This window comes from Hypoxylon trugodes, assembly GCF_022578975.1.
Source record: "Hypoxylon trugodes strain CBS 135444 unplaced genomic scaffold F4822scaffold_8, whole genome shotgun sequence".
Lineage (NCBI taxonomy): Eukaryota > Fungi > Ascomycota > Sordariomycetes > Xylariales > Hypoxylaceae > Hypoxylon > Hypoxylon trugodes.
In genome coordinates this window covers 2,452,309-2,476,453 of record NW_026250023.1, presented here as the reverse complement: position 1 = coordinate 2,476,453, position 24,145 = coordinate 2,452,309, and the positions used below count along the sequence as shown (strand labels likewise).

The following is a 24,145-nucleotide window of genomic DNA, read 5'->3' as shown; positions in this document are numbered from 1 at the left end:
TATATGTATATTGTTTCTTCCTTCCCTCTTCTTTTCCTTTCGGCTTCAGAATTCCCTCTCATATCTCTTGTTACAGTTTCTACTTTAATACTTTAACTTATTATCACTGCCAATACCTTCCCAATTCAGTTCCAGACACGCTTAAGCTTTTCTACTGTCACTTGTCCAAACACGCTCAAGTCAAACAACCCCAACACACCAAACTATCTCATACATTATCATCATATCATAACCCATGAAGTATCACAGACTTCAAGTTGTCTTATCTCGTCCACCTATTTCCAGATAGTGTTTGGAAGAGAAGAATTATAACTTGAAGGATTAGTTTGCACGATTTAGTCATACAGCTGTTTTTAACTAGTCGCAACTACTTCATACAAGTCAGCATTCCATAATAGGAAGTTAACGACACTACGCAAACACACCGAAAGTGAACACAACATATTAGCAAAAGAACTGCGAGGGAGAGAAGTCAAACATTTGAAATCGAAAAGAATCAACCGATATACGCATACAAACTTAACATCCAGACTTACAACCTGATTTCTTCGCCGTCGATTGTGACTTGATATCCTTCCTAGGCTATTTATCATCCGATAGACAGGGAGCATCGCTCTTCGGCGTATCATTGAAAGTTGCAAGTCACTTGGTCCAACGGCGTACGACATACAACCCTTTTTTATTTGCCTTTTGAGCTGCATATGCCAACGAGGCCCGAAACCCCCGCCTGACTGCAGTATCTTGTGAATCTGAAAAGTTACTGCTCTTCTCGAAGGACTTATATAACACAAAAAGCCAGCTGGAGTTGCCTACCCAAGAAATCAAACGTTCTACGACTTGTTTGTTCGCCAAGTTTTGTCAACTTTGGAGATTGAACCATATCAACCTTCAAGAATCGAATTTCACTCCTACCACCACTTTCGTCAACAAGTTCTTTGTTTTTAGTAACCCATGCCGAAGAGGTCTTTTGATTCATCATCCGCAATGCCGGCAAATGAAAGAGCCCCGCCTGTAAAGGCACAGAAGGTAAGTTCGATGTTAACCTACTATATCTACCCATCTCGAGCCAAAATCTAACTTGCCACAGACCGAACGGTCTCATGAAGAAAACCAGGAGAGAGCGTACATTGCCGCATCGAGACGTGCCGACCGAAGCCTAGAAGCTAGAGTACAATCCGCTCGCCAGGCATCTGAGATCCACCGAAGACGAACTGGTCGGGGTCTGAAAGTGAGCGAAGAGATCGTGCTAAAGGAAGAAATGTATGAGGAGGAAGAGGACGAAATTCCACGCCACTACAAGTACCTTACTGCTCATTTGCAGACGAACTCCCCAGACATGAACCATCGTGTGAATGCCTACATCACGACACAGGCTGCGATGGCCACCATGGCTCGCTATAATGAGGTTAATCGCCTTTTTAGCGAGTCATTCCCAAGTGCCATGGCGTACCAGCAACACCTCAACAACTCCGCGTACATGGGTCCGCTCATGAACAGCGACGGTACCTTCCAACAACGACTTTCAACATCAGGATCTAGCCAAAGCTCGCCGGCAACCCGGACGCATTCCGTTTCGTCGCAGTCCCAATTCAGTAGGAGAGATTCCACCACAGTTGGAAGTCCTATGTCCAATTCTGCTGCTACAACCATCTCATCACCACCCGCCTTAACTCCCGCCTCTTCGACCGATATAGACGCGTCTGAATCGAAGAGTACACCTTTTCAGACTCCGACCACTGCCTTCCCTCCTCTCCACTTGGATCCACAGTTAGCGCAGCAATCTACATCATCTTCTGCTTTCACGTCAGAATTACCCAATGAGGTCAAGATGATGGCCAATATTGATATGAATGATCCGATGGCGATGCATTTTATGGGCGACAACGCTTCAGCTTTCCAGATGTTTGGACCTTACCCGGGCGATACCACAGCACAGCAAGACAGCTCTAAGACGAATCTCGACCTTTCAACAGACACTTTCTCGCCACATGATGCCCCCATTCAAGATGACAACTTCCTGTCATCGATAGATGGCTCAATGGATCTGTTGGACATTCCAACCGGCAGCTATAGCCGCCTAGGTACACCTGCATGTGGTAATGCTGGAGAGGGATGGGAAAGCTTGATTGACTTCGGTTCAGAGCAATAATTTGCCTTTCACGATGTCATCTGTATATGTCCCAATATCACACACATTCCACATATACACTAAAAGCTTTCCACCGGGTTGGTCCGGCGTTCTTCTTTTTTATCGGAGATACCACGCGTCATGCACGTCATTTATTCATTTATGCCTATCAGGGTTTGAGCATTTTGGTTCGATTTGCATGAAAGCGTTTGATTCTCGGTTCTCAAAATCTCTCAGGTCGGCGTTTTCTATCTCCAATATGATATTTTAATTTTACTACTTCTACGCTTCACACGTATGTACACGATTTACGTCCAGGGAGAGATTACGGATTGGGAAGGTATATCGTCGTTTACGACTGCACTGAATGAGGGGATGATGAGGCGATCTAGCTAAGTCTTCTCACTATATCGCTTAATATTCTGATGATGATACCATGGCAAAAACGGAGAAGGGGAATTTGGGAGGGCGACGGATTGTGAAGCTCGATGCTTGCCGCCACTTGAACTTGGATATTATTGAGATGTTCATGCACTTGCTATCAGGCGCAAGGGTGGCTAGCTCCTCATCTAACTCTTATGAGTTTGAACATACTTATGACAGCTGGCTTGCACACCTTAGAGATATTCAGGGGGTTTGGACGATATAAGTCGCCCCGAAGGTCGGGGTTGGGAGGTAGAGAAGATATACACGAAAACCATACTCAACGGTGATAGTCGAGGCGCAAACAACGAAAACTAGTAAAATTCCCCACGGAACACTCGCAATTATTTGGGAGTTTGGATCGGGATCGAGGTTGGGATAGGAAGATATCGATTTGATCATGTCTTAATGTATTCCCTCCGTTAACCGCTCATTCTGGGGTACATTAAAAATAGGGAAAATAATGAAATCACAATTCGAATACGTGCGTGCTCTTATATTGATTTCTGTGGTACCTAAGTAATTGAATTGGTGATGAGATTGATGTTGTCGCACTTCATGTCTAATGGATTTTGGCGGGATGGTTGCAATTGTTAAGGCTACGCGAGTCCGCCCTACGCCCGTGAAGCTAAAAGGGGTCGCGTCACCTACACACCTACTACACCCACGATAGTATCGTAGAGCAGACATTCGCTGACTCTAATTAGTCTAACACTACTCCCAATTTTCAATGGTAAGATGTCTTGTGCTGGGAAACATCAAAGCGCCCATGAGGATTTTACGCGCTTTCAGGGGCGTTGCTATCACCCCCACCAAACACCAACCAGTCGAATTTTCATATGAACACCTACCCATCCAAGGCGCATCCGATGGTACACATTTATCGTTATGATTTCAAACCATCTCATACGCGAATGTATAAATGGTATGATCTGGTGAATTTAGGTATAGGGCTATGAATAGACTCGCGCCGTGAGAACCTTTATCCTATTATTTAGGTACTGAATCTAATGCTTAGGGGCTGACGTGTCCCTGTACTGGTTGGGTATAAGTCATGCCATTGTATGGATATATCGGCTTCGGTGTAAAAGGGTACTTGTATTTATGAAGCCATTTTCCAATTTTTATACTCTGGAATAACTCTTTATTATGTTATGTTGCTATTGCTGTTGATATTTTTGTGCTAGGAGAATTGATCCTCGTCTTGGTGAGTGAGGGCCAAGAAATACCTGGCCCACCTTAGAATACACACGAAAATAACGGTGCTGCTGCTACCAAGGTTGTCACTTTACAATATTTCTACAACTAGAGTCCCTAGGGATTTTCAATTGGATTTAAAATGCAGATAAATGATAGAAATAACCAGTATATAAATTTTTACTGTGAATATTTTGAATCCGTTATAGTAAGTTGAAGCTTAAGCTGATTCAATCCTCATTGGTTCACGTATGATTTATATGGAACTGATGGAATTTGAGCACTTCAAGTCCACTCTGCCATATCTTCTCGTTTTATGTTAGTTGAACAATCTCTCCGTACGTATGATAAATTATATGAAAAAGTAAACATTTTCGTCCTAAGTACGAATTTTTACGATTTTTATGCGTTAAGGAACCGCAGAGTGACAAAGTAGTAAATTGTATTGCCTGTTTCTCATCTCGGTGTCTTTTGATTAATTTGGACACTTAATTACCCCGCAGTTTTTCTTTGTATTTCATTTCTCTCGCGAGTCGCTACTAACTAGACTCAACGTGCGATTATACTAGGACAAGTCCTGCAAAGTAAGCGCTATAATAGTGTAATATGAATTCTTAATATCTTTCAGCTAGGCCTGGATTAATATAATGCTTCCAACATGCATTCGCTGGATGGGTCTGCTGTGTTTGATATAGAGCGAGGGCGCTATATCCGACAGGGCGAGATTCATCAGTCTCGAGGGTTAGTTTCCATCTCATCTCCCTTACATAGAGCTCTCTATAAAACAACAAACTAATTCCCTTCTTAAATTTCCTTGTCTTCCGTCGTATTTTAGATTTCATTTGCATCCTTTTTACGCTCTTGTTCTATCTACCTCTAAGCTAAGTAACAGTAACTTGTTCTCACGATGGCCTCAGAAACCCAGCACCCGCATCTCCCCCTTCCTGACTACTTCACCAAGTTCGCCAGCATCTACGTCCGTCAGACAGGTCACTCAACACTCAACATCTTAGTCGACGTCATCTCCGACCATGTCCAGACATCCGCCCACCCTATCGGCTTGGACTCGGTTGTCCACGACACTGCCGCGGGGCCGGGGATCGGCGCCGCGGCACTCGTCGCCCACCTTCCCAAGGACCAACTACCAAAAGAGCTACTAGTCTCGGACAACGCCGCCATGATGTTAAATGCCGCACGTGAATCCCTGGCCTCCTCTCCACTTCCTCATGTGGATTGCAAGGAGTTGGACTCGCAGGACTTGTCGTCCATTCCTGATAATCATTTCACCCACTCAATTAACAACTTCAGCATCTTCACTTTCATCCGCCCTGTTGACGTCATCCGTGAGACGTACCGCACGCTCCGCCCAGGTGGCCTCGCGATTGTGACGTGCTGGCGTCGCTTCGCTCCTATGTACATAGTACACGCGGCGCAGAAGAAGATTCGTCCGGATCTACCGCTTATGCCGACGCCAAGTCCGCAATTCTACGAAGACGGAGAATTGCAGAAGGTGGTTGAGGAGGGTGGTTTTGCTAAGGATAAGATCACGAGGGTTGATAAGACGTTGGTCGTTACTGATGATGAAAATGTAACTGGTCTTACGGCGCTTATGTCCGGGCCTATGATGAAGAAGGCGCGGGAGGGGTACACGGAGGAGGAGGAGGCTCGGTGGACGGAGTCGGTGAGTCAGGCTGTAAAGGAAGAGATTGAGCAGTTTGGGGGTATCAAGTTTGAGGCGTACGTCCTCTTGGCTACTAAGTAGGGCAAATTTGAGCGCACCTACACAGATAGGAATGGGGTCTCCTACGCAGAAGCCATAGCCCATAAGAGTGAATATCCCGATAATACCTAGGTATTCAACACAGATCAGTTCACAATAGCGCGCAGGAGTGAAATGCATTACGCTTGTACGTAGGCATGTGTTACTATAAGTAATGCACCATCATGTATTATATGAATTGCATGTGTCAGACGTGGCTAATCGCCAACATAGTGTATAATGCCGACTCACCCACCCCGACGGTCGGCATTGGCGACACCGAGGGCCTGGGATAACACTATAGTCCCGCTGGGTAGCCTTAAGATTAAACTTCCTTATTGACTTGAGCTCTTCCAATGCTTAAATTTTCCTGTCGCATATTCATCCTCAATGGCTGGCAAACAAGAAAGTAAGTATTGGATGGAGAGCGAGGGGGGGCGGCGCAAACGCCTAGCTAGCAATCATTTCATATCAAAGATGCCATGGGCGGCAAGCTCGTTCGGGCTCCCGTGGACTTCTCTCAGCCAGCTAAGATCCTAGATAGTGGTACTGCTGATGGTAAGTAAAAGCGCAACTACCGCAACTGTGTATACTTTCCACAGTTTTATTCCGAATTATATTCCTAATCCAGGAACTTGGCTCTTGGATCTCGCTACTTCATTGCCGCCTCTTTCGGCTGGTACCCACGAATTCGTCGGCACTGATCTGAACCTAGCACCTTTCCCTCAATCGACCCCCCAGAACGTGACCTTTACCGTTCAAAACATCAAAAAGCCATGGCCCGAGTCTCAACATGACCAGTTCGACCTTGTTCATCAACGCCTAACCATTCTTGGCGCGGGTCCCAACCCTTCTCCCTCCATTTCTCACCTCTACTCCATAGTCAAACCTGGTGGTTGGGTTCAGATCAGTGAAGGAACTATGGACTTCCCACCTGACATTGTCAATGAAGATCGAACGCCTGCGTATAGTGACATGCTCCGGCTGATGTAAGGTGTTGCAGGAGTAGTCGGTGCCGAGTGGCACATTGGTAAATTACTTAAGGATTTGCTAGAGGAGGCGGGCTTTACGAATGTCAGCGAGGAAGATGTGATGTTCAATATGATTGTATAACATCTGGCCAATCGAACTGGTTTTCATGGACCATGTCATAGAGCTTCTGCTTGTCCTCACGGAGGATGTTCCAATCATCCAATTCTACAAACGGTCGTTGTGCCCCGACGTAAACTTCGGAGCCGTCGGGCTTCTGGGGAACAACCAAAAGGCCTCCTGGCTTACCCATGGCGATCGCAGGCAAGCCATAATCCTTAGGGATGCGGAGCTGTGACCGCTGTACAACGCAACTGATGCCTAGTATGCCCGCGTATCTAGGCTTTTGACCTTGCGATTAGAGCCATTAGAATCAACGGTGGCCAACGTACGGTCAAAATGGACTGGTATGCTGCGTTCCCGCAACATTACCAATATCTCACCTAGCAACTCCTTGCGCATGACGCGGACGGCTGGATAGCCATACATAACCTTAGAGCCAAAATAATAGATGTCTGTGGTCTCATCTTTATCATTCTTGAAGTGAAGCTTGTCAAATTGCAGTGCTCTGACACGCAAGCGCTCATACAGGCCAAGACTTTCAAGGGCGCGCAAGGCATTCGGGGAGAGCATGAGCCCCCCGCCTTGCTTGTAATTTTCAGATCGTGCTTCAAAGACCGTAGATGGTATATTAAGACGGTGCAACGCAAGCGCAAGAATGAAACCCTGTTGAGCCGTGTTAGCGCTAGGAGTGTCGGTCAGCTAGGCCTCCTCCGATAATAGCCACCTCGGAGGGTAGGGGAAGAAAGGTAATGCAAGGGAGAAGCAGGAAGGTGATACAAGGAAGAGAGGCTGTCTGAGATGTGTATATAAAATGGGACAAAAGAAAAACAGCGCATGTTCCGGATGTATTACTGCCATATTTAGCGTAGATAGAGTGCGTACCAGCACAGCACCTAGGTACTTCCAAGTAATCACGAACCTATCTAAATATTAGTCTCTCTGCACGACACCCAAGGGCGGATATTCAAAGAGTTGAAACCCCGATACGCCGTGCTTCATCTCCGAATCCTGCCATCTCGCCCGCTTTTATACACTGCCAGGCGGCTTTGGTCTTCCCTCTTTGTTCGAATTCTCTCTGTCCTGGATATTGCTCGTCTTGTGTCCGTAGTTGATCCTCATACAGCTCGACCATGAGCGGTACCACACCAGCACCAGGCGGCGCAACGTCGGCCGCTCCCCTAAATCCATTGATGGTAGCTCCACCAGGAGGCTGGATTGACCCTTCTAAAGTTCCTATGAGCGCAGGAGCCGTTCTCTTGGTCGGTCCCATCACTTCGTTCTACGTCCTGGGGCTGATCGCCATCGGCCTCAGAGTCTGGGCACGACATATGAAAAATATTTCTTGGAGGCTTTCTGACTATGCTATCTTCATCGCTGCTACTTTCGGAACGGGCTATTTTGCGCTTTGCTAGTTAGGTGAGACTCAATATACAAAGATTGTACTACATCTATTCTTCATTAATACGAGGCTTACTTCCCTGCTCAGCGGCCGACCGTGGCAGTCTTGGCTACGAAATCACCGAGGTGGCTCCTGCTCAGCGACTACTCATCCGCAAGGTAACTACTCTTGGCTACCTCCTTGCTCTAAGCTCCGCTAAGTATCTTCTAGACGTTTTTGGTGGGTTGGCTCTTGCAAAGCTGAGCCAACTCATTTGTCCGCCTCTCCATTCTCGATTTTATATTGCAGGTCTTCTACACTGTGAGAAAGTTCCGCTTCACCGTATACTTCTTTGAGGCGGCAGCGGTGGCCTACCTGATTGCTTGCACCGTTGCCTGGTTTGCTACCTGCCGCCCTTTCAGGTTTAACTGGGAGCTTGGTTCAGATGTGACACAGCATTGCGGCAACCTCGGACTCAAATTCCTTCTCAGCGCCATCTTCAATCTTGTTCTGGATGTCTGTATCCTAATTCTCCCGATGCCTATGCTTTGGACTTTGCATATGAGCACGCGGCGGAAATTTGCCCTCAGCTTTGTTTTTGGTTTGGGTATTTTGTGAGTGCTGCGAACGTAGCGGTATTGTTTCGCATGATGAGCTGATGAATGGTTTAGTGTCTGTTTCGCTACAGCATGGCGAACATACCACGTAGTCAAATTCTCCACGCCTGAGGCCCAGATGAACTTTACCGTAACGGTTGTCGACGATGCTTTGTGGTCTGGACTTGAAATTACCCTTGGGATCGTCGACGCGTGCCTCCCCGCTTTGCAACCGGCGACACGACGTATTTTTAACGCCTCTTTTCTTCAACTTGCGAGTCTCTCTGGAATCCGTTCCCTCAAGCATTCCAAGATGTCCACGAGCTCCAGCGCATCATCGAATTACTCGCGGTTCACATCATGGGCGCGCCGCTTCGGCAACTCAAAGGGCGAATCAAAAGTTGGGATTGAGCGCGAGATGGAATACTCGGTTGACATCGAGTCATTTCCTGGCCGTCGCATCCCCATGGAGAACATGGGATCAACTACAAAGTTGGCCGCCAACAGCCCTGCGATATACCACAAACCCTTGGTGAACCAGTACGACGGCGGCGAGTCTCCCCTGCCCCAAGTTTAGCTACTAAGTCATCCGATGGAAGCTTTCAAGCATGCCATCCAAACCAACAGAATGGCCGACGGGAATGAGTACCGCGCGTATCGGGTGGAAAGTTTAGTTGACGGCTGTGGTGATTCTGGTTCGAATTCCGATGGGATTTATTTTTGGTAGGTAGCTAAACGTATTGTTTTGTTATGATCCAACTAGGATAATATACCGGGCACCCATACAAGCGACGGTCGTCACAGATGCAAGAAGTTCATGTTGAGTTTTTGGCAAGAGAAGACTAGTTCTGGGTGAATGTTGAGCACCTCCTAACTGTTAAACGCCGCCCACGCCAATTTGCTTGCTTATTAGATGACTGAGTTTAAACACACATCGTACAGGTTGAACTTGTATTAAACCTAACCAGACTACAAACAATCCACCGTACATAATGGCGTTGAATAACACATTGGTGTTCATAGCTCCAGGTAGCACGCTATTGCTCACCTGGCTGGAGCGGCGGGTATCGTCGCGAAGAAAATTTGCTGGACTCCCGCGGCTTGGGATTGACCCAGGTTTCTTGGGCCTTCGGACACAAGCCGCCAAAAATGAGTTCTTCGCCAAAGGACAACAATTACTAGAAGATGGCTACACAAAGGTTCGACCAACACGACTTCCCTACAACGGTCCTAAAGGTGTTGCTAACTTAATAACAACCCACTGACAGCATAAAGACACACCATATGTGATCCATACATGCGAAAATGAGCGGCTCGTCATCCCCAACAGGTTTATCGAGGAGCTGAAAAATCTACCAGACACCCAACTCAGCTTCAAAGAGGAGCTTCTAGACAGATTCATGGGCAGATATACCAAGCTGGATGCTGTCCGCGGAACGAACATCCATCGTAACATTGTTCAATTTCATTTGACGAAAAGTCTAGGTACGCGATTCCTAGCCACTGGTCGCGGTGTGCCGATAGGCGAAATCACATACTGACGAAATAACTATAGTGAATATTTTACCCCAAATGAAAGAAGAAGCAGATCTAGCCTTGAGCGGTGCCCTTGGTAGCTGTGACTCGAAAGGTTGTCAAACTTTCAACCACCCCCGACAATGAAAGAGACGTTTGCTGATGAGCTAGTCTCGTAGAGTTTACTCTCGTCAAGGCATCTCCCGTTATTTTCGCCGCCATCGGCCAAATCACCTCTCGCCGAGTGATCGACGATCCGCTTATTTCACGCGATCCAATTTGGCTCCAGACCATCATGGGCTTTTCTGCTTCTGTAGCCGTCTTCTGTATGGCCATGAGGACTGTTTCTCCCACTTTGCGTCCCATTGCTCAATACGCGCTGCCGTGTGGTCGAAAGTTGCGTTCTGACATTACACAAGTAATGAAGCTCTTGGCCCCAGTCATTCGGATGCGACAACAACAGGGCATGGGTGATGAATCTGCAATGCTCAACGATCAACCACAGGACTTTGTTCAATGGCTCTCCGGACCCGCTAAGGGACACGATGCCGAGCCAGAGATGATCGTCATGAAGATCCTCTTTCTGATTGTTGCCGCGATGCACACGAGTGCTATCACAGCTATACATGCACTCCATGATCTTTGTGCCTACCCTGAGTGGATTGAAGAGTTACGCGAAGAAGCATTGAGGGAAATCAGCACTGACGGCTGGAGCAACAACTCATTGTTGAGGCTGCGCAAGATGGAGAGCTTCCTCAAAGAGAGTGGCCGCACGAACTCTGCCGGAATCGTCTCCTTTCAACGTTTGGTGATATCCCCAACCACCCTTTCAAACGGCTTTACCATCCCAGCGGGCACGCACATCTGTGCAGCCTCTGATGCCCGCTCCCGTGATCCCGCATTATATGATTCGCCTTTAGAGTTTCGGCCCATGCGTTTTTATTCTTCTAGCAGAAATTCGGAACCTAGTGATGTGTACGCCGCTAATCTTTTCAGCTCGGTAATGGCAGGTGACTCCTGGTTTGGGTCTGGTCGGCAGGCGTGCCCAGGGCGATGGTACGCTAGTGCGCAGATCAAGCTGGTGCTTTGCCTGTTGTTGATCAAGTATGAGTTCAAATTCCCGAACGGGCAGACTGGACGGCCCAAGAACTGGGTCAAGGATGAGAAGACCGGGCCTAACATGGAGCAGATGATCTTGATCAGGGCTAGGAATAGCTAAACCGACAATTGGACGGGGCAGATTAGTACATCCTAACTACCTAAATACCTATATAAGTTTTTATGGAAGATATTGTATCCAGGCGATCAATCACATCGCCAGGGTGCGCCTCTACGCTTCAAGTGTCTTATCATACTATGGGGTCTAAATCCTTCGTAGATGCCCAGGTACTTAATAAACGAAAATATAATAAATTTGTGAAATCGAAAGCGTAAACCGAAGTAACACATAACCGTTCTCTAATGCAATACTGTTGGGAGGATTATTCCGAGGCATTGCGAAAAGGGGCATTGCAACAAATTTCTCGTTCGCCTGAACAATCTGAGAACTCTAGTCTAATGATCACCTATGAAATGTTCTTTGGTGACCGCCACGGGTAGGGTGTTCTTGTTGGTTGGTTAACGGGGGATAGACACCGCACAACTTATGCACACCAACCGGCCGCACCAACACTTTCGGGTCCCGAATTCTTCATTCCCCCTCCGAGGCCCGAGTATTTTCAACTACTTATATCTCAGACTTCCCAACCCATTCTCTCATCAACTCACACCCATCCCCATGGCATCAACTTGGAAACATCTACACACGGGCCGAGCGCTCTCTAAATCGTTCTTCAATACCAAACCAAGCAAACGCCAGCAACAATCCTTCAGCACTACCCCATCATCAGCAATGAACGCCGCCCTCCTAACAGCCTGGGGCAAGCCACCCAAATACATGACCAATCGCCCCCCTCTCCCAGCTCCATCACCATCACAACTGCAACTCAAGATCCTAGCCGCAGGCGTACCCCGCGCCGCGAAAGGCCGGGCACTAGGCAAACATTCCAGCGTCCAAGGCGGACTACCATACGACCCCAGCGTCGATGGCGTCGGACTCGATGAGTCTACCGGGAAGAAATACTACATCGGCCCCCTAGCAGCCCCACTCTTCGCCGAGCGCGCGAACGTTGAGAAGCGGCTAATAACCGAGCTACTCCCGGAAGCTGATCCGATTACCGTGGCCGCGCTGGCGAATCCTGTTAGTAGTAGTTGGAGTGAGTAATATTAGAGTCATTTCAACCTCCGTCTCCACATCCCGCCGCCCCCTTTTTGTACCCCTGAAATTTCAGTCTTCGGATACGAAGCCGAAGTCCTGTATCTCGTTCCTCTACACCCCTTTCTGAGGAATAAAATATTGACATTTATCATAGTGGCCCTAAATGTCCGCGTAATCGGCGGTATCAAAAACCGAAACCTCCTGATCGTCGGCGCCACATCCGAAAGCGGCCGGCATGCCGCGCGGGTCGCCCGACATCTCGGGGCGAGCAAAATCATAGGTGCCTCACGTACTCAAGAAACCCTCGACCTCGTCGAAGGTCTCGATGAGCGTATCCTCTTAACCGACCCCATTTCGATCCCAAAGACAATCGGACCAATCGACGTTGTACTAGATTACGTCGGTGGTCCCACCAATATCGCCGTCATGAAAGCTGTTGAGATACAAGAAGGCAGAGGCTTACAGTACGTCAGTGTCGGCGGTATGGCCGGCCATGAGAACTTAGTCATCCCCGCTAGTTTACTAAATGCCCGAGATATCCGCATCGTTGGATCTGGTATGGGCGGTCTCACGATGGATGATATCGTGAAGCAAATGCCGGGATTAGTTGCTTTCCTTAGCAAGATAAAGAGGCCTTCGAATGTTATCACTGCTCCTTTGGCTGATATTGAGACTGCTTGGGACTCTACTGGGGAGAAGGAGAGACTTGTGCTGATCCCTTAGAGGGCGGTGGTATATGTGTCATTTTGATGACTAGTGGTTATTAAACGAAGTAACACTACAAAACATTTCCCCTCGTCAATCAAGCCCTCTAACACAATCTCGATCGCAGCTAAATGATGTCTAGGCCATAAATGAATATAATAGTCATCCACTCCTTATTCGGCTATCTGTCTAAGTCTACAATACCTCGGTTTATCAAATTTCCACAGTGAGATTCAATGGAACACCAAACGCGTAGAAACGAGGCATTGCAACGAAGACGGTAACGCCGCGAAACGGAAAGGATTCGCTGGCAATCGTCAGTGAACGAATATCTGAACTGAGGTTACTTCACGTATTTTGATGTACTTACCAGGCTTTGTCCACTTCATTTGCCCCGAACAATCCGCGCACTTCCGTGGCAACAAGAGAGTGTGCTATCACCATGTTGGGGTTGGCGGTCTCCAGCCCGTCTCATAGCTGAAGAATCGATATGTGTAATGAAGTCTAGTGCAGCCATGGCTTTTCCGTAGGGCTGTGGGGTTTGCGCGTTGGACTAGGTGGTAGATTTCTCGGTGGAACCAACGACTTATTGGGATGGCTGATATGGAAGAACCCAACATAGAAGAAATGATGGGAGAAGTGGTAGGAGGGAACTATTCCAGCCAATTGCTACTCCCAATCTCCGCTTTTCCTGACAGAATTCATCCTTGAATTGAGGCCGGATGGAATATATCCGATCTGTTTGCATTGACTAAGCTGGTATTTTTCGGGAGTGTTATTGACCGAAACTCGAACGAACACAATGGTTGCGTTGGCGTGTGGGGGCGTGTTGCCCGTCCTGCTTCCGCTCTTTCCTTGCAACTGTAGAATATGTCGATTTTATTACCAAGGTGATGTTTACCAGAAATCCATTCTTCTCTCAAGTAAGTCGTTTTACTGATTCGGATATCGTCGCGTGATTGTGTTTGTTGTGGCAGAGCACTTTGAATATCTGCAGTCTTCCATTAGGGTTAGTTGTAAGGTTTCTAACTCCTATTCTTTCCCCTTATTATCGGCTTGCCGACATCCGACTCCCTTTTACCACTTTGTGGGAGAAGAAGTAGAAAGAAGAGACAGGTAAAGTGTATTATGGATGACGGAGGTGAATGAAGAATGGAATCGAAGGGGGGGATTGGAGGTCAATAGGCTTCACTATCGATTTGTTGCTTATGACTTTTGAGAAACTCTTAGTATTAAGGGGAGCTTAGAAGAGAATTGTTGGAAGATGAGAAGATAGAAGAAATTTGAGGGGATATGAAATTGAAGTTGAGAGGGCCTGAAGTATTTATAAGAACTAGAATAACCGGTGGAGTAATAAGAGGGATGAGCGAGTGGAATAATGTTGAACTCAAAGTGGAATCATCAGGTTGGAAGGTTTAATTATTGGTGTCAAAAGTGCTCGTGAGTAGTGAAAAGGGGAAGTCATTCGTTTCGAATATTGTAAACTCTGACAAGAGTGGGAAAGAAGATATTAAGGGGAAACCATAATCACCACCTAGATATGTACCTAATACACGTGCTAAATTGAAAAGGGGTAAACTTAGCTGGTTGGCTTTGTACAGTCATCTATAGAACGTTAAGGTGCAGTCAAGAAACTTCGATGCTGTCTAGAGAAAGCGCATCGGGGTATTTGGGTATTGCTAGTTGTATATTTCGCCTATGACTCTTGGCTTTGACTAACCTATCATAAAATCATGCGAGTGATGTTTGATTATGACACCCTATGTCGCATTCTCCCACTTCCTTTTTCTTGCCTGGTCATCAGGCCTCGTGAAACTCCTGGTATTGTCACCTTGATCATATCGTGGTCCATTATTCCCTTTAAACTGCTGTTCCATCATGGTTTGACTCGATGTAGAGTCAAGTTCCTTAACCCAAGAGATCCACTCTCTTCTCCTATTCCTCCATAGATCCCCTTTCCACGTCCTCCATACACGTCGACCTTCAAATGAATCCCGTAGTTCCTGTTCGTGTTGACCTAGTTGCTCTATAATTAACTCCTTGACGTGGAATGGTACTGATATACCGTCGCCTTTGGAAGGTAAAAAGATAATTGCGTTTAAGATCTTGTTGCCATATTCGGACGTGGCTAATTGAAATGCGTGCGGTCGTAGTGTCGCGACAAGCGTCTTGTGGAAAACCTTGTTCTTGGATTGTGTCGACAGAGCATTAACCACGACGTAAGAAGTAGGGGTTGATGATGTTGCAAGTTGGAGAATGAGTTCTTCTGGCAGGGCGGCAAGTGATGATAGGATGGTGCTGGAGGGGAATCCGGGAATAGCAAGCATTGCTGTTGTTAATTGAGAACCGTGCGAAACTAACGCTGATCGGTTTTTCTGGGGGGGTTCGTGATTTTTTTCATCTTCAGTTTCCGATGATTGAGGGAGGCAAAGCTTAGGGACTAGGGACTTCGGATCAGATCCGAGAGCTCCAATCAAAGCTGTTGTCAGCTTATCGACTTCAATTTTGGCCTGTCGCGCATGACATCGCTCAAACAAGGTCTTAATGACATTGAACCTTGACAATGCGACAAGTTTGCCAAATTCAGGTAAAGTCTTTTCAACTGCTGCTACTAGGTCCTCCTTACTAAGTCGATTCAGGATGCGTATCGCGGGATAAGATGCGACGTCGTTGCGCAAAAAGCTGTGGATTCGGTTTCCGAAGACGTGCTTATATAGCGCTTTAAAAATCTTTCCAGGGCAGTTAGTGATAAGGACTTCAAGTAATCTTGAGCCAATATGGTCGTATAACATCGAATTAATAAAATCCGATGCGGGGGTGGTGGCGTCTTTTAGCGAAGCGGGAGCCCCTGGTAGAAGTCGCCATAGCAGTACCATGTCCCCAGACTCATCATCATCTGCCTTCAAATTTAGACTGATGTCCAATTCCAACAGCAATTGCAAGACTGGATTTCCAGTAGGATGTTTCGCCAAGACCCGCAGCTCTGTAGGGTTCATGCCAGAGATGGAATCGGCGATGATCTTTTTCGCAGCTAAATTGAAGGATATGGGTACAGCTCGAAGTTGTGTGTTTAAGTCGGTTGGACCATCAGATGTCCAAGGTACTGATATATGTTCCTTCTTTTTGCTATGAATTAGAGATTTCGTTTGCGACTGCTCTAGCGGTCGCCCAGATAAGATGATGAGTAGAACTCGCAGGGTATGGGAAGCGAATCTGTCTGTGAGGAGGTAACCGAGGTGTCCTTCGAGTTCGTCAAGGGTAAGAAGAAATAATTCTTCCATAAAGGGAAGAGGCTTCTCATCGGGGTCGTCTTGTTCAGTAGGCATATCGTCTCGCTCTCCTCCAAGTTCTCTTGTGATAATCGGGGCGGATTGTAAGAAAAGCGTCTCGCAGCAATGGCTCGCAAATCGATGTTGGATAAGATTCAAGAAATGGCTGGCGAATTGTAGGAATAGCTTTTTCTTTTGCCTTGTGTTTGACATCAAGATCAATCGTTCCATCAAACGCGAACATGATTGACTGCATGCTAGCTTGAGCTCTTTGCCTTGAGCCTCGGTGAATACGCTCGCGAGGTATAGCTGTCGTTCTTCTTGGGAAGGAAAATCGTCGATATCGAGTTGTTCGTCGACGGAGCGGAAATATTCCTGTTCTTCATCTGATAGCATACCAAAGAATTCACGTTCCATGGGCGGCGGCCCGCCAATTTGAGGCTGGGATTGGTCGAATCCATCTTCAAATCTGGGTTCCTGATCACCAGTACCATCACCATTTTCTTCGTTCAGCCGTTGTTTTTTGGCGGCTTTACTAGCTTCGTAGCCGACCAAGGATTTTTCGCGTCGCTTCGCCTTTCGCTCGTCGCGGATAGCCTGCCGTTTTGTACGTGGCTTCGGCATTGTAATTGTCTTCCCAGGACGGTTACTAGCGATAAAATTCGAGGAAAGTTTGAATGGATGCGATCGCAAGTTTACGTAGGTGGTACAGTACAAAATAATTTTTTGGAGAACACTCTTATCGATTGTAATCGATAAGCACCTTATCTTAGTGTATATGCAGGATGTCCTTGGCATCAGATTAGCTCTCTTCTAGTGGGTCCACACTGTATTACTAAGCCATATTTGAGATGATCATTCCCTTATTTAGACTTATGAACATTTCTATTCGTATTCGTATCTTATGAAAATGTTCAAGGTTCACAGCGTAGTCAACTTAATAATTCATTTGGTTCACCTAACATTTTTAGTCTTCTACAACTTCTCAATTTTATCTATTAGTATATCTCGTTACATGGTATACACGAAGCTCTATACCTAAGTCAGCTAGATAGGTCTTTTCTAATTGGAAGGATTTAGCTAAACGTCGAGACCGAAGCTAATTTCCAATTCTATCATTATGAATGGCCGAAAATGTCCGTGGCATCCTTGGTCTTTTCAGCTCTCATCCCTGGATAAGGGGGAGTCACGGAGCTTATAAACCGGACTGAGACTCATCCAAGGGCGATCCTATCTGAATTTCGGATAGTCTCAGCCCTATAAGGCACTTTTTCGAATCTCAATTCGAGTTGCGTTTCAAGTAGTCGCCTTGAGTGCTACCGTTGTTGGCTCATAGCTCTCGTGAGGACTGGGCGTTTTCACCGACTTTCACCATATCGAGAGGCGCGGCGCAGCATTAATCGCATAAGTTATTTCGAGCTCTCCCAACAACCTCGAGATTTATTGGGCTCGACTTGAACCGGCACACGATGGAATTGCCTTCACCATTACTCAACGCCCTTGGCGGCGTATTGCTAACCATCTTGGTTGTGCGACTTTTTGCCTTTACGTCTAATCTATGGCGTTATAGAAGCTTGATGCGAAGGCTATCAAAGATGGGAAAGGTGAGACTCATTGAATCATTTCGGCATGTCGGAAAGCGTCCATTAACCAGTGTTCCGATAGCCAATGCACGCCCACAGCACCTTTCTAGGCCACCTTCTCTCAGCTAAGACTGCTAGCGAAGAACTCCCGCCAGGGGCTCATAGCAGTTACATCCTCGATAGAATGGCTAAGAATTTGGATGGGGAATATGGCCCGGAAGCGTACTATTTCGATAGCTATCCTGTAACCACACCTTTACTCGTCGTTAGAGATCCTTATCTTGCCAATCAAGTTACCAATCATTCATGGACATCCGCCGAGAAACCCTCAAACCTGACGTCTTGGTTTGAACCAATTTCAGGCTATGGAGGAATCAACCTCTTTACTCAAAATGGCCAGGAGTGGAAGAACGATCACAACTTATTCTTGCCATTCTTCAGCAATAGCAACCTTGACGCCGCTATGCCTAGTGTCGTCGAGCAGATACAAATCTTCCGGGGTATTCTCCGAAAGCAAGCTCAGAAGGGTGGTATCTTTCGCTTGGAGCCATTAGTATTATCACTCATGAACGACATCATCGGACGTGTCGTATTCAATGCCGAACTCGGCAACCAAACGACCGGCTCTCACCCACTCTCAGACACTATGCTGCGCCAGCTTGGTTTGAAATTTTACGCAAACAATGTCATGGACAACCTCGGTCGGCTCAATCCGTTTAGGGCGTTCAACTTGTGGAATAACAGTCGCCTCTTAAACAAGCATATTGGTGCCCAAATTTCGAAAAGACTTGATGAATTCCGCAACTCCAAGGCACGTCACGAACAGGCTCCCTTCCGCTCGGTACTTGACCAGGCTTTGGAGGAGTACTACTCTCAACTAAGTCGGAAGCCCTCCGATCCACTCGACAAGGATTTTATTGTTACTCTATGCTCGCAGTTACGGCTATTCTTCTTTGCAGGCTACGATTCTACCTCGTCAGCACTAGTCACTTGCTGCTACATGCTCTCTAAACATCCTGAGGTCTTAGCTAAGTTACGAGCTGAACACGACGAGGTCTTCGGCAGAAATATCGCAGCCTGCCCGGACAAGATTTCTGAGAATCCATCGATCCTCAACTCGCTCCCGTATACCTTAGCGGTAATCAAAGAAACGCTGCGGCTCTTTCCCCCTGCGAGCGGTATTCGGACAGGATGTAAAGACTTGATATTAAAGGGAAGAAGTGGGACTGAATACCCTACCGAGGGATGCGCCGTTCAACTAGGTCACTATAGCATCCATCGGAATCCCTCAATCTGGCCACGACCGCTCGAATTCCTACCCGAGCGATTCCTTGTAGGACCGGATCACGAACTTTACCCACAAAAGGGGGCATGGCGTACTTTCGAGTATGGTGTCCGAAACTGCACAGGCCAAGCCCTTGTCTTTAAAGAAGTAAAAGCCTTCCTCGCCATCATAAGCAGGGAGTTCGACTTCCAGGAATGTTATGATGAGGTCTATGCAGGAGAGAAGATAGATTTGACCACAGTATATAACGAGAAGGCTTATTTGGTTGAACACGGTTCGGCGCATCCCCGCGGCGAGCTTCCGTGTCGGGTTACCCTGAGCGGATATGTCCCCGGTGAGACACGGTGATCACTGTATATACACTAATACATATTCAGATCAAATATTATATTATACCCACAAACGCAGTGTTCTTACTTAGGCGCGTTTACCAGCAGACTTCCCTCAGGCAAAAAACCCTCACATTGACCTAGGGACTACCTGCATACCGGGTCACCGCTATGAGATTGAAAACATGCAACGCGCTTCCCCACTGATCCAATTGACGATATAGCTAATCACCTTAATTATGAATAACAGCATGCAACCCAGGCAAAATCTCCAAATCCTTCTTTTCATACGTGTACTTCCCCTGCTCATCAATCTTGGCACTAGTCCGGGGTCTCTGCTGCTGCGTCTGACGCACCTTAACCCATTGCTCCGTAGTAAGGTGTTGACCCAACTCCGTAAACGCATTCGAAGTTAACCCTAACCGGTTTAGCAAAGGACTGTTTGCAATTGGGTCTAATAAGACGTGGTTATTGGGCCGCGCGAAATATAACACGCCGAGACGATCTACGTGCGCTTGGTCTGTCGGTGGAGCGTGCACGCGGTGTACGCTGGACTTAATCAAACCACCCGTGAGCGCGGTCAGCGCGTCGCAGGTGTTTATCGTGATAGTCCCGTCTTGGGGCTTTACCCACTTCCATTGTCCGGCTGAGTTTAAGATCTGCAGTGCTGCGACTGGTTGCCGGAAGAGTAGGGTTACGGTTCCTAGGTCTGTGTGGCCCGGTCCGTATAAATCACCGACTTTGCGGTTGTCTTCTGCGCTGCGTGCGGCATAGTGCATGTACCGGAGGTGGTCCTCGCCTTTGACGTCGTAAAGGTGGTCCCGGACTAGTTGGTCCTCGTCGGGCAGCTCGAGGAGGATTGCGAAGAGGCGCAGGAGTTTGAGGACTACTTCTTCGTGGCATTTCTATGACACATTGTTAGTGGTGAGCACTTCGGATGATCCCGCTGAGCGGTCGGGTTTCGTGCGTACTCTGGAGAAAGCCTCGATTTCTTTGATGTTGTCTGCGAGTACTGGAGGTTGCTTGCGCGCGTGGTAGCCGTCGAATTTGGGGATGTTGTATACTTGGACGTTGTCCTTGACGCCGTTTCCGAGGCTAGTCTCTGTGTCAGCTAATGAATTGTTTCGGATCAACTCCGAAAGGTGGTATGCTTACATTCGGTGACCTGCAGGCCGGTATCCGTTGTACTCACCACTCTCTAGGTCTTGCTTGTTGTGGTACTTCAACTTCTCTTCTAGAGGAAGGTTGTAGAACTCCCGCCCGAGAGCGAATTGCCGGTCAACTTCCTCTTGGGAAATGTTGAAGTTCTTGACATAGAAGAAGCCTATGGCGGCCACATCAGACCAAATTCAAGTGAGTTTGGGGCCAGGACAGAGCATACCGACATTGCGAACAGCATGATCAAGCTGCTTCACTAACTCTTCCTTGCCCCTTGGTTGCTCATATAGGCTCAGGTCGAGGGTGATCAAATCAGCCCAGTCAACTAACAGAAGCAGTTTTTATTAGCGATTGATGCGATCTATCTCATTGAGATGGAGCTTACGGTCTTCTTTAGTGACAGGCACATGCTCATAACGATCGATACCTTGTCCCGACATCTTGAATGAAGGTTTTAATAAGCTTATTCTACTATCTATATCAATGTTTTCGAGAGTAGTATTATCAGTATAAGGTCGGAGCGCGATTGCGAATTGGCCCCCGTCTTATACTTTTCTATCACTAGTCCTTGATACTCGGGACCGCATATCCCTTACTCATATCTCTTATGCTCCGATATCTCCTGAACCGCCGTGGTTAAATAGAAGCTATCCCCATTCAATTGCTGAAGAGGGGTCATGTCCTATCGATAGACTACAATCAACGACGCCTACCAATGGAAAATAGATAACACTATTGCGCAACTTGGGGCAGATATTAGGTATGCGGGGATACAGAGGTTGACGCGTAGGTATCGTTGTATGTATGATGACCTCCACGCGCCCGAAGCTCAGGGTAAGCACGCCATCGCACATCATCTGGACCCCCAATATTGGCAATGTAACATCACCACGATACAACATAGTTATTATAGCAATTGTTGATTTTTAAGCTGATGAATTGAAGCTTATTTCCTAGGCTTTTATGGTTGGACTGGGGCGATTTTGAGTATCCTTGTGTTATATGGTCTTGTTATCACGGCGACCGAGGCGGCAGAAAATCGCGACTTGGAAGGTTCAAATGCTTTATATATAAAACTGATACCTCTTAAGGTACTTCCCCGTCTAAGTACCTTTGAGCCGGTTATCCAGGTTGAAGCGGTTCCGTGTAACATCGTATTGCCATGACGGATATCAAGCAGGGCCGAGGGCCGGAGAATGCTTTCGTCGGTCTTGTGAAGGAGATCTTCAATTGGTACCCTTCTCACTATCCAGCCGCTGAGAGAAAGTAAGATAATTCCCATCGGAACTCATCCGATACAGGTTATTTGCGTGAATACGACTGCTAACCGGTCATAGGCTTTTATTTAAGCTTGACTTGTCAATTCTCATCTTCGCATGTCTATGCTGTAAGTTTAAGCCCTCCATCATTCTTACCAAACAGAATTCTAATGGGTACAGTCTTCGTGAAGTTCCTAGGTTAGCCGAATACTCCTTGGTTTGTGTTACACAGGAATCGGAACTAACCGATGAACGCATTTTCGAAGACCAAACCAATATTAGCAATGCATATGTTAGCGGTCTTAAAGAAGATTTCGGCCTTTATGGGAATGAGTTGAATTATTTCAACGTCTGCTATTATGTGGCTTATGTGGTCTTCCAAATTCCCGGCATGCTCCTCATGTCCCGGCCGAAGCTGTAAGTGTCCGCCCGGAATACTTTCGGAGTTACTCCGAAGGCTAATATTTCCAAGTGCTCGTTGGTTATTGCCATCATTAGAAGTTCTTTGGGGCCTCTGCACATTCGCTCAAAGCCGAGTTACGAATGTTCAGCAGTTGTACGCTTGTCGCTTCCTCGTGGGAATGTTGGAGGCGCCGGTCTTCGCCGGGACACACTTCATCTTAGGTGCGCACGCTATCTTGGTATTGCATGGACGAAGACTAACAAAAGGACACAGGTTCTTGGTACAGCGGGCCGGAGCTCTTCAAGCGTGCCGGAACGTGGTTCATCTGCAACCCCCTAGGTTCAATGGTCAGCGGTTACTTACAGGCGGCTGCATACACTCATTTATCAGGCGTTGGCGGAATGCCTGGGTGGAGGTAAGTGACCACCTCTTTATCCCTAAATATTCAAATAACTAAGTGGAAATTAAGATGGCTTTTCATAATCGACGGAATATTTACTTTGCCGATTGCTCTGGCTGGTTTCTTGGTTTTCCCCGGCATCCCAGACTCTCCCAAGCCGTTCTACTTCACCTCAGACGACATCGCGCTCGCGAAAGCCAGATTAGAAAGAGCGAAGATACGAAAGCCTGGGAAGCTGGGACTTGATGTTTTCAAGCGAACCCTTGAGCGCTGGCATATATGGGTTTTCGTCTTCTGTTACATGTAAGTTCGCTCGTGCGGTGCAATGGGGATGTAAGACCTAATAGCAAGACAGATGCATGATTATCTCTGGATACCCTGATTCATACATGAACCTTTGGTTGAAAGAGGAGGGCTTCTCGGTGTCCCAAATCAACCAGTTACCCACTGTTACATATGCCATCAACATCGTAGCATCGTGGCTCGGGACAACTATGGCGGCGATCTATCCGTCATGGGTGATATATACCGGTGCAACTATTTGTATCGCATTCTCTGCTCTATGCATGATAGTTTGGAATATTCCGAAGCCACTCAAGTATGTGTCCTGCATCATTGAGCTGAATGTCCCCAGCCCCTATACTGACTAAGCGAACAGATTCGTCGCCTGGTATGTCTTCGGAGTGTCAGGATGTCTAAGCCCTATCCTCTATTCGACGGTAAATACAGTTGTTAAAGGCGATTCAGAAGAAAGAGCGCTTATCTTGGTTGGTACCCCGTTCCCATTTCTCCACACTCGCCTCATCGGAAGAGTTCCCGAACTAATAGAGTGTACTTAGGGAGCAATGATGACCTTCGGTTATTCATTCAATATCTGGGTACCTCTCCTACTATTCCCCACTGCTGGTCCCAATGGTGCGCCCCGGTGGAGGATTGGCTGGCCTGTCGCGCTGGCCTTCCATGTCCTTCTATGGGCTGGGTTTGTCACTGCAATATTAATACATCGCCGAGAGTAAGTCTATGGAATTCCGTTTATCTACTGTACTATTGGTCCTTTATAATATACTAATTCTTCTCCATAGTTCTAAGAGGGAATCTGAAGAAAACCATAACGAGGCGGAAGAAACCGACGGAAATTCCTCTGCGGAAGAGCCAGTTCTCCTCCAGACCGAGGCACCGGTAAAGGATTAGGAGGTCTATCTTATATACATAATTGGACCATTAAAAAGAGTATACGGGGAGCTCCATACTCATCTAGCATTTGCTGTCAGGATTGATCGGAGTTATTCCGATATTGTGTAACGTAGCCCCTTTTATGAGACCACAGGTTTGTACGACCATGTAAATTCCCCGGATTTTACTAAAAAATACGCATCACTCTCATATTAGTAAAATTTATCATTCTTCAT

At 47.0% G+C, this 24,145-nt stretch overlaps 11 protein-coding genes across 11 annotated transcripts; 8 read left to right on the top strand and 3 right to left on the bottom strand.

Annotated features, from left to right (window-relative positions):
• The first annotated feature begins 826 nt into the window (after positions 1-826).
• Positions 827-2,357, top strand: F4822DRAFT_356764 (uncharacterized protein). The gene is made up of 2 exons (XM_051456046.1): positions 827-1,026; positions 1,088-2,357. Exons 1-2 carry the CDS (start codon positions 952-954, stop codon positions 2,147-2,149), a joined length of 1,137 nt encoding a protein of 378 aa, XP_051311658.1. The 5' UTR covers positions 827-951; the 3' UTR covers positions 2,150-2,357.
• A 2,063-nt stretch (positions 2,358-4,420) lies between these two features.
• F4822DRAFT_356744 (S-adenosyl-L-methionine-dependent methyltransferase) lies at positions 4,421-5,601 on the top strand. The gene has a single exon (XM_051456045.1). It carries the CDS (start codon positions 4,656-4,658, stop codon positions 5,508-5,510), a length of 855 nt encoding a protein of 284 aa, XP_051311657.1. The 5' UTR covers positions 4,421-4,655; the 3' UTR covers positions 5,511-5,601.
• Positions 5,602-5,989: 388 nt separating this feature from the next.
• On the top strand, positions 5,990-6,500 carry F4822DRAFT_432743 (uncharacterized protein; the record flags this gene model as incomplete). The annotated part of the gene is made up of 2 exons (XM_051461705.1): positions 5,990-6,065; positions 6,139-6,500. 2 exons carry the CDS (start codon positions 5,990-5,992, stop codon positions 6,498-6,500), a joined length of 438 nt encoding a protein of 145 aa, XP_051311656.1.
• A 103-nt stretch (positions 6,501-6,603) lies between these two features.
• On the bottom strand, positions 6,604-7,869 carry F4822DRAFT_432742 (uncharacterized protein; the record flags this gene model as incomplete). The annotated part of the gene is made up of 3 exons (XM_051461704.1): positions 6,604-6,887; positions 6,980-7,281; positions 7,634-7,869. The coding sequence occupies 3 exons, from the start codon at positions 7,867-7,869 to the stop codon at positions 6,604-6,606; spliced, it is 822 nt and encodes a 273-aa protein (XP_051311655.1).
• Positions 7,870-7,958: 89 nt separating this feature from the next.
• Positions 7,959-9,150, top strand: F4822DRAFT_445740 (uncharacterized protein; the record flags this gene model as incomplete). The annotated part of the gene is made up of 4 exons (XM_051463418.1): positions 7,959-8,010; positions 8,086-8,210; positions 8,287-8,591; positions 8,649-9,150. The coding sequence occupies 4 exons, from the start codon at positions 7,959-7,961 to the stop codon at positions 9,148-9,150; spliced, it is 984 nt and encodes a 327-aa protein (XP_051311654.1).
• A 415-nt stretch (positions 9,151-9,565) lies between these two features.
• On the top strand, positions 9,566-11,421 carry F4822DRAFT_445736 (cytochrome P450; the record flags this gene model as incomplete). Its single annotated transcript, XM_051463417.1, has 4 exons — positions 9,566-9,772; positions 9,842-10,058; positions 10,129-10,203; positions 10,268-11,421. The coding sequence occupies 4 exons, from the start codon at positions 9,566-9,568 to the stop codon at positions 11,305-11,307; spliced, it is 1,539 nt and encodes a 512-aa protein (XP_051311653.1). The 3' UTR covers positions 11,308-11,421.
• Positions 11,422-11,865: 444 nt separating this feature from the next.
• On the top strand, positions 11,866-13,068 carry F4822DRAFT_432739 (NAD(P)-binding protein; the record flags this gene model as incomplete). The annotated part of the gene is made up of 2 exons (XM_051461703.1): positions 11,866-12,343; positions 12,500-13,068. 2 exons carry the CDS (start codon positions 11,866-11,868, stop codon positions 13,066-13,068), a joined length of 1,047 nt encoding a protein of 348 aa, XP_051311652.1.
• Positions 13,069-14,694: 1,626 nt separating this feature from the next.
• Positions 14,695-17,003, bottom strand: F4822DRAFT_414367 (ARM repeat-containing protein). Its single transcript, XM_051459140.1, has one exon. It carries the CDS (start codon positions 16,941-16,943, stop codon positions 14,811-14,813), a length of 2,133 nt encoding a protein of 710 aa, XP_051311651.1. The 5' UTR covers positions 16,944-17,003; the 3' UTR covers positions 14,695-14,810.
• A 572-nt stretch (positions 17,004-17,575) lies between these two features.
• Positions 17,576-19,642, top strand: F4822DRAFT_356705 (cytochrome P450). The gene is made up of 2 exons (XM_051456043.1): positions 17,576-17,923; positions 17,985-19,642. The coding sequence occupies exons 1-2, from the start codon at positions 17,789-17,791 to the stop codon at positions 19,533-19,535; spliced, it is 1,686 nt and encodes a 561-aa protein (XP_051311650.1). The 5' UTR covers positions 17,576-17,788; the 3' UTR covers positions 19,536-19,642.
• F4822DRAFT_356712 (Clavaminate synthase-like protein) lies at positions 19,643-21,295 on the bottom strand. The gene is made up of 5 exons (XM_051456044.1): positions 21,060-21,295; positions 20,898-20,999; positions 20,672-20,840; positions 20,488-20,611; positions 19,643-20,421 (listed from the first exon to the last, which is right to left on the bottom strand). Exons 1-5 carry the CDS (start codon positions 21,112-21,114, stop codon positions 19,750-19,752), a joined length of 1,122 nt encoding a protein of 373 aa, XP_051311649.1. The 5' UTR covers positions 21,115-21,295; the 3' UTR covers positions 19,643-19,749.
• A 352-nt stretch (positions 21,296-21,647) lies between these two features.
• On the top strand, positions 21,648-24,104 carry F4822DRAFT_414362 (MFS general substrate transporter). The gene is made up of 11 exons (XM_051459139.1): positions 21,648-21,940; positions 22,012-22,061; positions 22,114-22,131; positions 22,200-22,350; positions 22,406-22,557; positions 22,610-22,751; positions 22,806-23,039; positions 23,092-23,334; positions 23,395-23,503; positions 23,576-23,748; positions 23,819-24,104. The coding sequence occupies exons 1-11, from the start codon at positions 21,837-21,839 to the stop codon at positions 23,925-23,927; spliced, it is 1,485 nt and encodes a 494-aa protein (XP_051311648.1). The 5' UTR covers positions 21,648-21,836; the 3' UTR covers positions 23,928-24,104.
• The last annotated feature ends 41 nt before the right edge of the window (positions 24,105-24,145 follow it).

Bases quoted from the DNA above. Each gene is read 5' to 3' on its own strand.
- F4822DRAFT_356764 (XM_051456046.1), top strand. From the start codon at position 952: ATGCCGAAGAGGTCTTTTGATTCATCATCCGCAATGCCGGCAAATGAA. The intron at 1,027-1,087 runs GTAAGTTCGATG...AACTTGCCACAG, and splicing joins CGCCTGTAAAGGCACAGAAG to ACCGAACGGTCTCATGAAGA.
- F4822DRAFT_356712 (XM_051456044.1), bottom strand. From the start codon at position 21,114: ATGTCGGGACAAGGTATCGATCGTTATGAGCATGTGCCTGTCACTAAA. The intron at 21,000-21,059 runs GTAAGCTCCATC...TGCTTCTGTTAG, and splicing joins GCCTGTCACTAAAGAAGACC to TTGACTGGGCTGATTTGATC. The intron at 20,841-20,897 runs GTATGCTCTGTC...TGGCCGCCATAG, and splicing joins TCATGCTGTTCGCAATGTCG to GCTTCTTCTATGTCAAGAAC.
- F4822DRAFT_414362 (XM_051459139.1), top strand. From the start codon at position 21,837: ATGACGGATATCAAGCAGGGCCGAGGGCCGGAGAATGCTTTCGTCGGT. The intron at 22,558-22,609 runs GTGCGCACGCTA...AAAAGGACACAG, and splicing joins CGGGACACACTTCATCTTAG to GTTCTTGGTACAGCGGGCCG. The intron at 22,752-22,805 runs GTAAGTGACCAC...GTGGAAATTAAG, and splicing joins GGCGGAATGCCTGGGTGGAG to ATGGCTTTTCATAATCGACG.
- F4822DRAFT_356744 (XM_051456045.1), top strand. From the start codon at position 4,656: ATGGCCTCAGAAACCCAGCACCCGCATCTCCCCCTTCCTGACTACTTC.
- F4822DRAFT_414367 (XM_051459140.1), bottom strand. From the start codon at position 16,943: ATGCCGAAGCCACGTACAAAACGGCAGGCTATCCGCGACGAGCGAAAG.
- F4822DRAFT_356705 (XM_051456043.1), top strand. From the start codon at position 17,789: ATGGAATTGCCTTCACCATTACTCAACGCCCTTGGCGGCGTATTGCTA. The intron at 17,924-17,984 runs GTGAGACTCATT...GTGTTCCGATAG, and splicing joins GGCTATCAAAGATGGGAAAG to CCAATGCACGCCCACAGCAC.